At 41.3% G+C, this 16,784-nt stretch overlaps 1 protein-coding gene across 1 annotated transcript in view; it reads right to left on the minus strand.

Moving 5' to 3' along the window:
- Nucleotides 1-16,784, minus strand: part of dab1a (DAB adaptor protein 1a) — a 350,415-nt gene that overhangs the window by 108,389 nt on the left and 225,242 nt on the right. The window contains exons 5-7 of the mRNA XM_063063449.1: nt 5,196-5,327; nt 4,293-4,412; nt 1,841-1,879 (exon numbers count right to left, since the gene is read on the minus strand). Of these exons, the coding sequence (XP_062919519.1) occupies nt 1,841-1,879; nt 4,293-4,412; nt 5,196-5,327 (291 nt within the window). The remainder of the gene's footprint in view (nt 1-1,840; nt 1,880-4,292; nt 4,413-5,195; nt 5,328-16,784) is intronic.

Genomic DNA, 16,784 nt, shown 5'->3' on the forward strand with positions numbered 1-16,784 from the left:
TGTTACAGTAACAGACAAAGGGTGGTGCAGACAGACAATAAGGTGCAAGGCCATAACAAGGTAGACTGTGAGGTCTTACTTTACTAGGGTAAACTAACCTTGAGCCTGTGGCATGTTCTTTCAAAACAGCTGGTCTTATCATGGGATATAGAAGTCATAAATTCTCCAAGTGTTTCCAGCCAAAGTATAATTTGGGAATGTGGCATTGCCTTGTTGCCAAATAGCACATAGCAAGATCCCAACAGCAATGTTGAAACTAATAAACAAATTACTTGTTCTCGGTGGTGTTGTTTGGATAGATTTTCTTTAAATAATGCTGTACAGTTTTCGCATCTATCTCTGTCATGCAGAATCCCCTCATTATTACACCCCCTTTCCCCTATTTTCTCCAGTTACAAACCCCTGAGTTATCTGTGCTCCTCTAAAATTCCCAATAGTCTCAGAATTAAAAGCCTCAGTTTGAAATTCCCTTTCTAACTTCCATTTTCTCCTTTAAAACACGCCATTAAACTTCTATTTTTGACCAAGCTTTTTGGCATTTGTCCTATCATCACATGTGGTTGGGTGTCAAATTTTACTTGATGACACATGAGTAGCTTGCTACATTAAATGTGCTTTATAAACACATTATTCTTGTTGAATAGAGTATCTAGTACAACAGTGGGGTGCACAGAAACAATGTACTACTCACATGAATTCTGTTAGTTACTGTGGTTTTCACCTTCTCCCTGCAATCTGCTCTTCATCTCACAGTCACTTATCTTGAACAGTTTTAAGATTTTGCATTTTGCAGGATCAAATTGGTAAAATTTGGTTGTGGCTACAAATGCCTTAAAATGATTGCACTGATGTGGGATATGAATTCACTACTTTCAGCCTCAGAGCCAACAGTATTAACAGACATCAATTTCAAATTGAAATAGCTGTTGATCTGGATAGAGATGGCCAACCCCCCATGTCATTGATAAAATCAACCACCCATTTCATGCACAGATATCTCAGTAATGGTAACTCAGTTTAGTAAATTTCAATCATTGGGGTTACTGCAACTACAGTGTATTAGATTTGCTCCTTACTTTAGCCAAAGCATCTCATGTTCTGCTAAGCTGGTTCACCATAATTAACAAAATAACAAAACAGGAAAGAAAATAAATCATTTGGTCTTCATAACGGAAAAGACGATTGGAAGACCATCTTCAAAAGGCTCAAAAAAGTGGGATGCATCACTGAGGAACTCCGTCAGTCTGGAACACCCTCTTCTCATTACTACCATTAGGAAGGAGGTACAGGAGCCCGAAGACACACACTCAATATTTTAGGAGCAGTTTGTTCCCCTCCACCATCAGGTTTTTGAATGGTCCGTGAATTCCTGAACACTACCTCGCTATCTTGCTCTTTTTACAATATTTATTTAGTTACTTTTCTATGCCATAAAACAACAAACTTCATGACATATGTTAGTGATAATAAACCTGAGTCTGATTTGGAACTAAGAAGCACTAACGGGAAACAGTCTTAAAATATTTTTGAACCTGGTGAATGCCTAATTGTCATCTAAGTTTTCTCAGTTAGTGGAAGATTTTACTTGTTACATTCAAATGATTAATATTTCAATGAGTAAAACAATGAATTCTAGTATATGTATCAACAAAAGATTATTGAAAATCCAGACTGTTGCTTTATCCCATTGTCAAAAACCAATATGACAATCCCATTAACATTCCAATATTGATTGTATTTATTGAAAATATTTAGATCTCAACTTCAGCAAGAAAGTAAATCCAGACAGATTTATTTATTTATTTTTAAATGAGAAATAGATCTATGTTATTCAATTTACCTGATAGACGGGATCCTCTACATCTTCCTCCAAAATTGTCTGAATTAGAATTAAACAGAAATGTAAAGAGAGAGAGAAAATCAGCACAAGCATAAGCAAATGTTGTTTGGGAAAGCCAAGGTTACAGAATTTGTGAAGTAAAAGAGAAGCAATTATTGATATATTGTAGTCAATTAAAATAGTTCATTTCTGGATTAGTGGTCAGAAAAATTGAAACAAACATAGATCTTAAGGATAATTTCTCTTTAATTTTGTTTCCTTTCGTCTAATCATTATAAATGATGCAAAGACAACCCCAGATCAAGTAACCATGCTTAACAAAACATGGGTTCCAAAACTAAACAAAAACAGTGCTTCATGTAACATTGGGAGAAAAATCTCAACTATACGGGTTCACTAATTAACATTCCATTCTTAGCCTCTGCAAGCGAGACTTCCCATTGAATACAATTATAGCATTGATCTAAAATGGACAGTGTGACGAGAATACACATTAAGATGAAAATTAAGATGTTTGCTGGCCTGGGCTAGCACCAGTGGCATCAGCAGTTGGTCTGCCACCTGTCCTCAGGGGAGGGAGAGATAAGGAACACAATGAAGCAGCATTTGGAGATGTTAATGAAGGAGCCATCAGTCTGGGTATTGTCAAGATCGGCTCCCCCTTTGACCCCTGAACTGTTTGAAGTGTGATGGACAGGCGATACCCCAGCAGGGGGATAAAAAGGGACAGGTTCGCTAAGGCAGGACACACACGACACCACGAGGTAACGAGACCCTGGAAGCGGTGCCCCCCCACAAGTCGGCGGGAGTCATTAAGAAGGCTGGTTGCGGAACCAAGCCATAGACACACAGGGTGGAAAGGTACGATCAGCGGGAACCCGGTGTGTGTCCACCCTTGCTTGGGTGTCAGGTTCACTGCAGAGGATCGACCGCATCTGGAGGAGGGGTCACAGTCGGTGACCTCAGGTGACATCACAAAGGACTCGCCCGAAAGCTGCTTGTGAGCAATATCGCAGGTCTGGGAGTGGAAGCCGTTTTGAATGATTATTCGTTCTTGTTCTCTCTCTCCTTCCCCCACGTTGTCCATCGCCACGGCAACGATTACTGCGAACTGAACTAAATTGGACTGAACTTTGCGTCACTTTGAAATTGGTCATTTACCCCTAGACAACGATAGAGCTTGATTGATCCTGTTATCTTAATTCTGTGCACATGTGTGTTTATCATTGCTGAACTGTCGCATTTATTATCCTTTCGATCACTGTGTTGCTTGTTTCTTTAATAAAACTTTCTTAGTTCTAGTACTCCAGACTCCAACTGAGTGATCCATTTCTGCTGGTTTGGCAACCCAGTTACGGGGTACGTAACAACAGTAAGAATCCATTCAGAGCTAGATTGAGATAATCAGGATTCTTGACATGCCTTCATAATGAAAGTCCTTAATATCATCTTTTCAAATTATGTCCAAACATAGGATCAGTGGAAAGCAACAGAATAATTTTAAATACTTCTTCCGATTGAAGTTTAGCATGAAGTTCAATTTTTCAAAATAGAATCCATTGGTACAAGATGGCTATTGTTTTTTTTTGCCATGTTTGCATTCCTGCCCAGACATCCTGACTGAGGTAAAATTTACTGGAATGATGTGGCAAAACAGCTGCTTTTACATTTTATCTTTGACTACTAATATGAAGATTATGGGAGCAATGAACAACCAAAGAATTGTCTAGACTGGTATAGACACATGCCAGTCGAAAAACTGACCTTTTAGAAATTGAAAAATTGCACGTCTGCTGGGAAATTGAGGTGGACCAAAGGAAGCTGTCCCACTTAGGGCATTTTTCAGGAAATTTATTTTCTGATGATTCCCCCCCCCCCCCACTTCCCTCTTTTTCTATTCCCTACTCTGGCCTCTTACTTCTCCTCACCTGCCTATCACCTTCCCCTGGTGCCCCTGCTTCTTGCCTTTCTCCCATGGTCTATTCTCCTCTCCTATCAGATTCCTTCCTCTCCAACCTTTTACCTTTCCCACCCAGCTGGCTTCACCTATCACCTTCTAGCTAGTATTCCTCTCCCCCCACCATTTTGTTCTGGCATCTCCCCTTCCTTTTCAGTTCTGAAGAAAGGTCTTGGCTTGAGACATTGACTGTTTATTCAGTTCCATAGATATTGCCTGACCTGCTGATATCCTCCAGCATTGTGTGTGTGTTGTTCCAGGAAACTGCTTGGACAGATATTGTGAACCAAATCAATGACACCAGATAAATGAAAACAAATATGAGTTTACTGGTGTAAGCAAAGTCAAGTATATTTGCTCTTCACTGAGCAGATCTTGAAAGACCATCAACCATGGCAGAAAACAAAGGACAATGCTTTCTGAAAATGATTGGAAAATGGAGTGTGCTGTTTGAGATCATCACTTCCTCATGACTGAAAGCATTTTAGTGCTTACCTGATAAACTGCCTGTTCACATTGTTTGTCCTTCTGAGCCAACTTTTCCTTCTCTTCTCGAAGCTTTAGTTCATAGATGAGTTGGAAGAGATCTCGTAGATCAAGAATTACAGGTTCAGCCTAACAGTCAAAGTGAAAGAAAATAAGGCATAGTCTGCAAATGGAGACTTTTTTACAATGAGAACAAACAATTTGGCATCACTTAACTAATGATTCTAATGATTTGGGTTTAGCACATTTACATTCAGTAAATGACTTTGTCTACCAATCTTCACATCTGAGTATGTATTACAAATTTAATTTGGAAGGCAGTAGTGAACAATGGATTCCTAGAAAGCCAGGCCAGACAGTGCTGATTAAAATTCACTTGGATGTCTGCGGTGTGAAGGAGGAAGGAATCTGATAGGAGAGGAGAATGGACCATGGGAGAAAGGCGAGAAGCAGGGGCACCAGGGGAAGGTGATAGGCAGGTGAGGAGAAGTAAGAGGCCAGAGTAGGGAATAGAAAAAGAGGGAAGTGGCGGGGGAGGGGGGAAATCATCAGAAAATAAATTTCCTGGAAAATCAGGAGGTGTGAAGTTTGAGTGTTGTTTCAAAGAAACCATTGTCATGTGTTTAGCACATAAAATATTGAGCCCCTCTTGGGCCAGCCTGACCCTTCAACCAAAAGCATCTCCATATGATGCCTGCTGTCTCTTGTTTTGTCAAATAAGGAAGCTGCTTCGTATCTACCAGTACTTTTCTCAAAGCCTTCATTCACCCAACAACAATGATATACATATATTATTAAAGAAACACAGTGTACAACCAATGGTTGTTATCCACTAAACATAATGTTTTAATTATTTTCAGATGATTTCCTTTGACATGATCTACAAAAGCACATGCTCAAAGTTTTACTCACCGCTTGGGATGTCTTTATTGCTACAAACCGATGATTTCCTTCTTTGCCACAGATATAGCCAAAGGCGCGATGGTCAGTAATATCCTTAGCAATGTATGATACTTCATGAACTGCATGGTGATGCTGCATAGCCTACAACAATAAACACAGTAATATGTATAGAAGAAATGCAATATGCCAAAGAAATGTATGACGGCAGGTCTGGCCATTATTTGGTTGTTTAATGTCATCCTTCAGTATATTTAGATGTTGGTTTGCATGTTGGATTCATATTCTTTGCTGAACTAATAGATTGATGCATATTTGATCAGTAGATAGGGAAGACCAATCGAAAGGGTAGGAACTTCTGGATTGCCACCTGTGCCACACGCCAGTGAGGGGAGAACCAGGATAATTTGGCAGATAGATGCGTGGCTGAGAAACCGGTGCAGGGGGCACGGCTTCAGGTTCTTGGATCATTGGGATCTCTTCTGGGGGAGGTATGACCTGTACAAAAGTGACGGGTTGCACCTGAATCTGAGGGGGACCAATATTCTCGCGGGCAGGTTTGTTAGAGCTGTTGGGGAGGGTTTAAACTGATTTGACAGGGATGTGGGATCCAGAGTGAAGCGACTCAGTACAGGATGGATGGTAAAAAAGCAAATATAGCATGCAGTCAGACTTTCAGGAAAGGCAGGCAGATGATAGAACAAAATTGCAGCTAGCATGGTGAGTATCAGTGCATTCAGGATGCAGGATCAAAAAGGGCAGCAAATACAGCACTCAAAATGTTATATCTCAATGCATGGAGTGTAAAAAAAAGATCATGTTGCTCTGTTACAGATCGTCAGGTATGATGTTGTGGCCATCACTGACTCATGGTGAAAGGATGGTTGTAGTTGGGAACTGAATGTCCAAGGTGTTGTATTGGAGGGTGAGGAAGATAGGCAGAGGGGTTGGCGTGGCTCCGTAGGTAAAGAATGGCATGAAATCAGTGGAAAGGTGTGACACAGGATTGGAAGATGTTGAATTCTTGTGGGCTGAGTTAAGAAATTGCAAGGGTAAAAGGACCCTGATGGCAGTTATATACTGTACCGCAGTGGACCCCAGCCTCCGGGCTGTGGACCGACACATTGCCGCGAAGAATGCAGTGGTGCAGCGGTGGCTGGAATGCACCCAGCACATCTTTAAGAAAAAAGCCGAAATGAACAAGCTAATTTATTAGGTACCACCCGGCATGTAAATGTCGGCCCAGATCAGAGGCGTTTGCCGATTGCGTCGCCTCTGATGACAACAGAGCAGCAATGACTTGAGTTTCTGAGAAAAATGAGGAAAGTGCGGGATAGGTGTATTCCAAAAACAAAGAAATACTCAAATGGCAAAATAGTACAACTGTGGCTGATAAGGGAAGCAAAGCTAATGTAAAAACGAAAGAGAGGGCATACAACAAAGCAAAAATCAGCAGGACGATAGAGGATTGGGAAACTTCTAAAAACCTACAGAAAGCAACTGAAAGAATCATTAGGAGGGAAAAGATGAAATATGAAAGCAAACTAGCAAACAATATTGAGGTTGATAGCAAAAGCTTTTTCAAGTATATAAAAAATAAGAGAGTTAAGAGTGGATATGGGACTGCTGGAGAAATAATAATGGGGTCAAAGAGATGACAGATGAACTAAATGAGTATTTTGCATCAGACTTGACTGTGGAAGACACTAGCAGTGTGCAAGGTGTTGAAGGGTGTGAGGGAAGAGAAGTGAGTGCAGTTACTATTACAAGAGAGAAGGTGCTCAAAAAGCTGAAAGACCTAACGGTACACAAGTCACCCAGACCAGATGAACTGTACCCTAAGGTTCTAAAAGAGTTAGCAATAGAGATTATGGAGGCATTAGTAATGATCTTTCAAGAATCAATGGACTGGCATGGTGTCAGAAGACTAGAAAATTGCAAATGTCATTCCATTCTTTAAGAAAGGAGGAAGGCAGCAGGAAGGAAATTGTAGACCCATTAGCCAGACCTCAGTGGTTGGGAAGATCTTGGAGTCAATTGTTAAAGATGAGGTTATGGAGTACCTGGTGACACAGGACAAGATAGGACAAAGTCAGCATGGTTTCCTTAAGGGAAAATCTTATTTGACAAAGCTGATGGAATTCTTTGAGGAGATTTCACGTAGGATAGATAAAGGGAAAGTAGAGGATGTTGTATATTTGAAATTTCAGAAGGCCTTTGACAAGGTGCCACACATGAAACTGCTTACCAACGTAAGAGTCGATGGTATTACAGCGTATTTACTGGCATGGTTAGAGCATTGGCTGATTGGTAGGAGGCAGTGAGTGGGAATAAAAGGATTCTTTTCTGCCAGTCAGCGACTAGTGGTGTTGCACTGGGGTTGGTGTTGGGAGTGCTTTTTTTAAACGCTGTATATCAATAATTTAGATGATGGAATAGATGGCTTTGTTGTCAAGTTTACAGATGATATGAAGATTGCTGGAGGGCAGGTAGTGTTGAGGAAACAGGAAGGCTGCCGAAGGACTTGGACTGATTAGGAGAATGAGCAAGAAATTGCAAATGAAATACATTGTTGGAAAATGCATGGTCATGCACTTTGGTTGCAGAAATAAATATGCAGACTATTTTCTAAATGGGAAGAAAATCCAAAAATCTGAGTTGCAAAGGGACTTAGGAGTTCTTGTGCAGGACATCCTAAAGGTTAACTTGCAAGTTGAGTTAGTGGTGAAGAAGGGAAATGCAATATTAGCACACATTTCAAGAGGACTAGAATATAAGAACTAAGAAATTGGAGCAGGAGTAGGCCATCTGGCCCCTTGATCCTGCTCAGCAATTCAATAAGATTATGGCTGATCTGACCATGGACACATCTCCAACTACCTGCCTTTTCCCCATAACCCTTAATTCCCCTAGTATGCAAATCTCTACCTAACCTTGTCTTAAATATATTTACTGAGGTAGCCTCCAGTGCTTCATTGGGCAGAGAATTCTACAGATCCACCACTCTCTGGGAAAAGCAGTTCCTCCTCATCTCCATCCTAAATCTAGTTCCAGAATCTTGAGGCTATGTTCCCCAGTTCTAGTCTCACCTACCAGTGGAATCAACTTCCTTTCCTCTTTCTTATCTATCCCTTTCATAATTTTATGTTTCTATAAGATCTCCTCTCATTCTAATGAATGCTAGCAAGTATAGTCGCAGGCAACTCAATCTCTCCTGATAGTCTAACCCCTTCTTCTCTGGAATCAACCTGGTGAACCTCCTCTGCACTGCCTCCAAAGCAAATATGTCCTTCCTCAAGTAAGGAGACCATGACTGCATGCAGTACTCCAGCTGTGGCCTCACTAGTACTCTGTACAGTTTCAACGTAACCTCCCTGCTCTTAAATTCAATCCCACTAGCAATGAAGGCCAACATTGCATTTGCCTTCTCGATAGTCTGCTGCACCTGTAAATCAATCTTCTGTGATTCATGCACAAGCACTCCCAAGTCCCTCTGCACAGCAGCAAGCTGCAATCTTTTTTACCATTTAAATCATAATCTGTTCTTTCATTTTCCTTTCAAAGTGGTTGACCTCACATTTACCAACATTGTACTCCATCTGCCAGATCCTTGCCCACTCACTTAACCTACCTTTAACTCTCTGCAGATTCTCCTTATCTTTTGCACAATTTGCTTTTCCACTCAATTTAGTATCATCAGCAAACTTTGATACACTACACTCGGTCCCCTCTTCCAGATCGTTAATGTTTATCATGAACAGTTGCGGGCCCAGCACCGACCCCTGCAGCACATCGCTCACCACTGATTGCCAACCAGAGTAACACCCGTGCATTACAACTCTCTGCTTTCTATTAGTTAACCAATCCTCTATCCATGCTAATATATCACCCCGAACTCTATGTATTCTTATCTTATGAATAAGTCTTTTATGCAGATGTGATGCTGAAGCTTTATAAGGCATTGGTGAGGCCTCACCTTGAATATTGTGAACAGTTTTGGGCTCCTTATCTAAGAAAAGATGTGCTGGCATTGGAGAAGGTTCCGAGGAGGTTCACAAGGATGATTCTGGGAATGAAAGGGTTATCATACGAGGAACGTTTGATGGCTTTGGGCCTGTACTTGCTGGAATTTAGATGGATGAGGGGAATCTCGTTGAAGCCTTTTGAACGTTGAAAGGTCTCTGCAGAGAAGATGTGTGAAGAATGTTTCGTATCGTGAGAGAGTCTGGGACAAGAGGGCACAACCTCAGGATCGAGGGGCGTCCATTTAAAACAGAGATGCAGAGAAATTTCTTTAGCCAGAGGGTGGTGAATTTGTGGAATTTGTTATAGCTGTGGAGGCCAGGTTGTTGGGTGTATTTAAGGCAGGGATTGATAAGTTCTTGATTGGACATGGATGGTATGAAAGATTATGGGGAGAAGGCTGGAGAGTGGGGCTGAGGAGGGGAAGAAAGGGTCAGCTATGATAGAATGTGGAGCAGACTTGATGGGCCAAATGACCTAATTCTTATGGTTTTATGGACTTGGCACTTTTGTGCTAGAAAGGGAAAAGAAACCCAACTCTTGATTTTCATTGACCGAACTGCACATGTAACAGAATTAATCTCAGTCATGAGTATGTGCACCACACACAGAATGCTGGGGTGCAGTTCATCTGGTCTGGGTGACTTGTGTACCTTTAGGTCTTTCAGCCTTTGAACACCTTCTCCTTGTAATAGTAAGTCCACTCACTTCTCTTCCCTCACACCCTCAACACCTGACACACTGCTAGTGTCTTTCACAGTCAAGACTGATGTCATTTAGTTCATCTGTCATCTCTTTGACCCCATTATTATTTCTCCAGCAGTCCTATATCCACTCTTAACTCTTTCATTTTTTATATACTTGAAAAAGCTTTTGCTATCGACCTCGATGTTATTTGCTAGCTTGCTTTCATATTTCATTTTTTCCCTCCTAATGACTCTTTCAGTTGCTTTCTGAAGGTTCTTAGAAGCTTCCGAATTCTCTATCGTCCTGCTGATTTTTGCTTTGTTGTATGCCCTCTCTTTTGTTTTTACATTAGCTTTGCTTCCCTCGTCAGCCACAGTTGTACTATTTTGCCATGTGAGTGTTTCTTTGTTTTTGGAATATATCTATCCTGCACCTTCCTTGTTTTTCTCAGAAACTCAAGTCATTGCTGCTCTGTTGTCATCCCTACCAGCATCGCCTTCCAATTTGCTTTGGCCAACTCTTCTCTCATACCACTGTGATTTGCTTTACTCCACTGAAATAGTGCTGTGTCAGACTTTATTTTCTCCCTATCAAATGTCTAGTTGAACTCAATCATATTGTGATCACTGCCTCCTAAAGGTTCCTTTACCTGAAGTTCCTAATCACCTCTGGTTCATCATATAACACCCAATCCAGTATAGCTGATCGTCTGGATCAACAGATTCCCTCTCTTGAGATCCATTACCAACTTGATTTTCTGATCTACCTGCATATTAAAATATTCCATGACTATCATAACTTTTGCCCTTTTGACACACCTTTTCTATTTTCCATTGTAATCTGTAGTACACATCCCAGCTACTGCCTGTGGTCCCCAACCTCCGGGCCGTGGACTGATACATTGCCGCGAAGGCGGCATCATCTCTGGAGGAACTCAGTTGCCCACCTTCTAGCTTGTACTCCTTCCCCTCCCACCACCTACTTATTCTGGCATCTTCCCCCCTTCCTTTCCAGATCTGATTAAGTGTTTCAGCCTGGAATGTCAACTGTTTATTCATTTCCATTTATGCCGCCTGACCTGCTGAGTTCCTCCAGCATTTTGTGTGTCTTGCTCTGGATTTCCAGCATCTGCAGAATCTCTTGTGTTTACAGAAATCATCAGTTTAGACCAGAAGTTCATGTACATGCATATCCTGCACTTGAGCAGCAGATTATTCTTTGTTTGATTCCATTAGCTATTTTAATTGATAGTCACATTTTCTATGAGTGATGTGTTGGACAAAAAAAGTGAACAGGAAGTCTATCAGGTAAAAATAATCATTCTTTCAGTTGTATCTAAAGAGAAGTGCCCGAAAACCAGTGTCAGTGAAGTGAAAACATAACTAGAAGGAAAAGAGATAATTATGGAACGTATGCATTTAATATCTAGTCATGTTATGTTAAGTTTTTTACTGATAAATGCTAGCTTCATAGACTGTGCAGTTTTACTTCATTCTTCAAGCTGTCTTGAATATGTGCTTTTTGGTACATTACGTTTCTTATATTCTAGTTTTTATTCAAGAAAATTGGGTCACATCATCTCTGGTGTGTTCAGCATTTCACGAGGGAGTATCTGAGCCATAATATCCAGTCTATTTCTGGCAAACGAGCAGACTCTTTGTGCAGAAAGGGATTTATATAAGAACAGCAATGTGGATCTATATTTGGAATTGAGCTAATTTCACTTTGTCTCTTCTGGTTTTATCCCAACAGTCCTTTTGCCACCTTATCATTGTAATTCATCTCACGATTTTCATTGTACATTTAATGCTTTTGGAAAAAATGAAGCCAACCATGTTAGAAGGTTTCATTTCTTCTGAATCCTTTAAATGCAGCATGGATTTAGGCAGGCTTTACAAGTGAATTTGGAGCAGTGAGTTAAAATGACCACTGGGTTCAAAGATGAATGATGTCTACTTGGACAAAGAACTGTAATATGACTGGATATGTGTGTAGGTGGGGGTGGGGCAGGAGACTGTTGATTCAGTGGGGGGAAGTTATTTTATTGATGGCACAGCCCTGTGCTATCCTTCTCCATTAACAATTGCTCCACACTAGTAGAAGCCCTGGCCTAATGAACCAGCAGTTTTCTGCAGGAGGAATAAATCAGCAAATGTTTTCTTTAAATCAATGTTCTAATTAACGCCAATCCCATTAACGGGTGTAGGCTATGCTCTGACCTTTTTTTCCCGCTGTTAAAAGCCTAAAGAATACTCAATGTAGCAACCAAAGAAAATAAAGAGGATGGAAAATAAGAAGTCTCCATCTTCTTTATTCTTCCATATTGTTGGTGTTTTTCAAAATATCCTCCTTTCTGCACTTAGCCACTTTATTTGACAGAGACACAAGAGACTGCAGATGCTGGAACTGTTTGTTGCTTTTCTCTCAATAACTTTGTTCCTTTTTAAAATTTACCCGAATGATTTACAGCTTAATATGCTACATTATCTGTTCCTGTCTCACAAACCAGAAGCAATCATTCAGAATGTGCTTCTTTGAACTGACATTGTAATCAAATTCTCTGCCAAATGACTGGCAAAAAAAGTGATTGACTAACAGTACTACAATCTTACTGCAAAATTTAGGATGCTTTTGTTTCTTTTGAACTGTTAAATAGACAATGACAGTAGGGTAGTGTCTTGGCAATCCTAAAGTTCGTTTCAGTCCCTCTGTCTTGACTCTTAATATATACTTCTACTTTAATTAGATAAAAATCATCTCCAGGTCTGAAAAAGGCATAAGATTTTTCAATGATAACTTCTAGTTAGGAAGATTTTCCAAAGCCTACACGACTGGAGCATGTCTGAAAGACACACACTATATAATGACTGTATTGTGTCTGAGTGGTGTTTCACAGACCCTGTCGTACCAGTCTTTTGTATCTTCAATAAATGTTTTGTTTCTGGCCTGACAATGTTGCGTGATAACCTTAAACCTGTGCTCTGATAGAACTGCTATGAGCTAAGGATTTACCACATGAAAGGAGATATCCCACAGCAGATTGAAGCTTTACAATAATACAGTGCTTCTCCTGCAGAAGAATGTGAGGAATTTAGTGAAGGGTTGAATGAAACCAGAGACACAATAGAAGAAATGACTCTCAAAGGGAGGGAGAAGTTAAGTAAGACTATAAGACCATGAGACATAGGAACAGAATTAGGCCATTTGGCCCATCATGTCTGCTCCCCCATTCAATCATGGCTGATTCTTTATTTTCGCTCCTCTGCCCCACCCCCTCCCTGGCCTTCTCCCCATAACCTTTGAGGCCATGTCTCATCAAGAAACTATCAAGCTCTGCCTTAAATACACCCAATGACCTGGACTCCAATGACTCCAAAGCTGCCTGTGGTAATAAATTCCACAAATTGACCACCCTCTGACTAAAGAAATTCTCTGTCCGGGCCTTTCAACGTTCAAAAGGTTTCAATGAGATCCCCCTCATCTGTTTAAATTCCAGCAAGTGCAGGTCCAGAACCATTAAACATTTCTCATATGATAACCCTTTCATTCCCGGAATCATCCTTGTGAACTTCCGCTGAACCCTCTCCAATGCCAGCACATCTTTTCTTAGATAAGAAGCCCAAAACTGTTCACAATACTCAAGGTGAGGCCTCACCAGTGCCTTATAAAGCCTCAGCATCACATCCCTACCCTTGTGTTCTAGACCTCTTGAAGTGAGTGCTAACATTGCATTTGCCTTCCTCACCACCAACTCTACTTGCAAGTTAACCTTTAGGGTGTTCTGCACAAGGACAGCCAAGATTCTTCGCATCTCAGATTTTTGGATTTTCTCCCCATTTAGAAAATAGTCTGCACATTTATTATAAACCAGATTTAGGAGAGAAGCACAGTGATTAGGGATATAAAACTAAATCAGTGAAAGAAATGGTGAACAGGTCCCTTATATTCTATCTTCCCGAAGCAATTAAATCATGAGAGATCTGTATCTCAGTTCTATTTACCTCCACCGGTTACCTATCCCTTACAAATATCCATCAATAATAGCTTTAACCAGTAATACAGCATTGGAAAACCATCAGCCCTTCAGCTTCAACAGGTTCCTGGCTTCACCTACAAGAGAAAATCTGCAGGTGCTGGAAATCCAAGCAACATGCACAAAATGCTGGATGAACTCAGCAGGCCAGGCAGCATCTAGGGAAATGAGTAAACACTCAACGTTTTGAGCTGAGACCCTTAATCAGGACTGGATAAAAAGATGAGGAGTCAGAGTAAGAAAGTGGGGGGGGGGGCAGGGAAGAACCAGAAGGTAATAGGTGAAACCGGGTGTGGGGGGAGTCAGGAAAGAAAGAGCTGGGAAGTTGATTAGTGAAAGTGATACAGGTCTGGAGAAGGGAGAATATGATAGAGAAGGACAGAAAGCCATGGAAGTAAGAAAAGGGGGAGGAGCACCGAGAGGTGATAGACAGATAAGGTGAGAAGGTGAGAGGGAAAAGGGAATGGGGAATGGTGAAGAAGAGTGGTTGGGCAGGGGATGGGGGGCATTATCAGAAGTTTGAGAAATCTACGTTCATGCCATCAGGTTGGAGGCTACCAGATGGAATATAAGGTGTTGTTTCTCCAACCTGAGTGTGACCTCATTGCCTTACCTGCCTATCACCTCACTCTGGTGCTCCTCCTCCTTTTCTTTCTTCCATGGCCTTTTGTCTTCTCCTATCAGGTCCCCCCTTCTCCAGTACTGTATCTCTTTCATCAATCAACTTCCCAGCTCTTTCCTTCACCCACCCACCCATAGTTTCAGCTATCACCTTGTAGTTCTTCCTCCCCTCCCTCTACTTTCTTACTCTGACTTCTCATCTCTTTTTCCAGTCCTGATGAAGGGTCTCGACCCGAAATGAAACGTTGACTGTACTCTTTTCCATAGATGCTTCCTGGCCTGATGATTTTCTCCAGCATTTTGTATGTATTTCCTGGTTTCACTTATAACTTATCAGCTAATTTCCCTTCCTCTCCCCCACCTCTTTTATTCTGGCCTCATTCCCCTTCCTTTCCAGTTCTGATGAAGGGTCTTGACCTGAAATGTTGACTGTTTAATCCTCTACATAGATGCAGCCTGATCTGCTGAGTTCCTCCAGCATTTTTGAGTGTGTTCTGGATTTCCAGCATCTGCAATACCGCTTGTGTTTAAAGATTCTACAGTCTTACCAGGAGGTATTTAGCCACCGAGGAAAAGCTAAAAATTTAGACTTGAAAACACAAAATGAAATCAATTACCAAGTTTCCATTCTGACAAGTATACGGAAACAGGAAGGAGATTTTGTTAAGGTGGCCAGGCTAGAATTGAAGAACAATGTAAATTCATTGCCATATATTTACTATGAGGTCCATGGGAAAGAAGAACAAAATGGACATATCACCATTTCCAATAATGCACACAAAACGCTGGAGGAACTCAGCAAGACAGGCAGGATCTATGGAGAGGAATAAACAGTCAACATCTCGGGCCAAGTTCCTTCTTTATGTTCATTTATAAAGTTTGGTGTTTTCTTAACAAATGGTTCTTTAGGGTTGTTATAGCCAGGGTGACAGTAGGGATAAACTCCCACTACTTACTAAATGCTCCCAATGGCGTGCGTCTCAAATAGCCTCAGTCAACCAAGTCCAACTCCTGGCCTTTGTGAATGGATTAGCTACTAAACCTGGTGGAACCGTTTCTAATGACAGGAGAAGGGTCAAAGGCGGGTTACTGGCACCTTAAAACCAGTCACTTCATGCAGATGGGGCTCGTCAGCCCTTGTTGGTGGCTTACCTAGGAGAGGAAAAACTGATCTCAAACCTCTGCTGCTTTGGCAGTTATACCCACTCAAGGTAAAGCTTTGGGAATAAACCCCGAAGAAAAATCCAGAGCTGGAGTCCCTAAGGCAGTCCTACGTTGAGTTCAATGCCGACTGGCAATCCCTGTGATGCCATTGGTGCCAAACTGCATCGGCCTCTGCCGTTCCTTTGGTTTCATCAGCTGTGTAGAGACGGGGAGCATCCTACCAAAGGGCAAAAGCTTGCTCTTCATGTCATACGGCTCTGGCTTGTGCATCACACAGACAGTTGGGGCACAATGTCAATGGTCGACCCCGTATTCCATAGTACTGTTATTATGCTGATGTTTTTTTTTGCCAAAAATCTGCTGAAAGAGAAGCTTCAAAGGTTTTCTAAACTCAGAGACGAAACAACAACTTGAGGTAGCTTTTTCTTTCTCTTTGCTCCCACTGGACCTTTTCTGAAGGTGCTGACTCAAGGTACGGAATCTTCTAGATAGTGACATCGCTGGATGGTAATGGGGAGAAATCTGCCTCTTCTATTGGCACTAAACATATGCAAAATATTATTGCATATTTGATTTCACTGAAGTCAGAGAAACAAGATCTGAGGGGCGGGAGGGGGAGTAAACTCAGCAGTTGATGTTCTCGCATGTCAAGTGTTAGTGACCAAAGATAAGTTTCTCTCTGACGTCAGAAAGCTATTCAAATGGAGATGCATCAGAATTCTATTATAATTGAAAAATCAAAACAATGCTGAAATAGAATTGGAAACCCTTAACAGCTATCTATGGAAAGAAAAGCAGAGCCGACATTTCGGGGTGAAAACCCCTCATCAGAGCCAGTTTTAATAAAATGTATTTTACCTGAAACAATTCCTCTGATTACTCTGCTTTGCTTTCCACAGGTTCTGTCTGACCTGCTGAGTATTTCCAGCATTAGCCATTTCTATATCAGGATTCTGTCATTGATTATCATGAACATATATTTTTTTGTGCTGGCGCGTAGCCAAGTGGTTAAGGCGTCTGTCTAGTGATTTGAAGGTCGCTAGTTCGAGCCTTGGCTGAGGCAGCGCGTGTGT

This window comes from Mobula hypostoma, chromosome 12 (assembly GCF_963921235.1).
Source record: "Mobula hypostoma chromosome 12, sMobHyp1.1, whole genome shotgun sequence".
Classification (NCBI taxonomy): Eukaryota; Metazoa; Chordata; class Chondrichthyes; order Myliobatiformes; family Myliobatidae; genus Mobula; species Mobula hypostoma.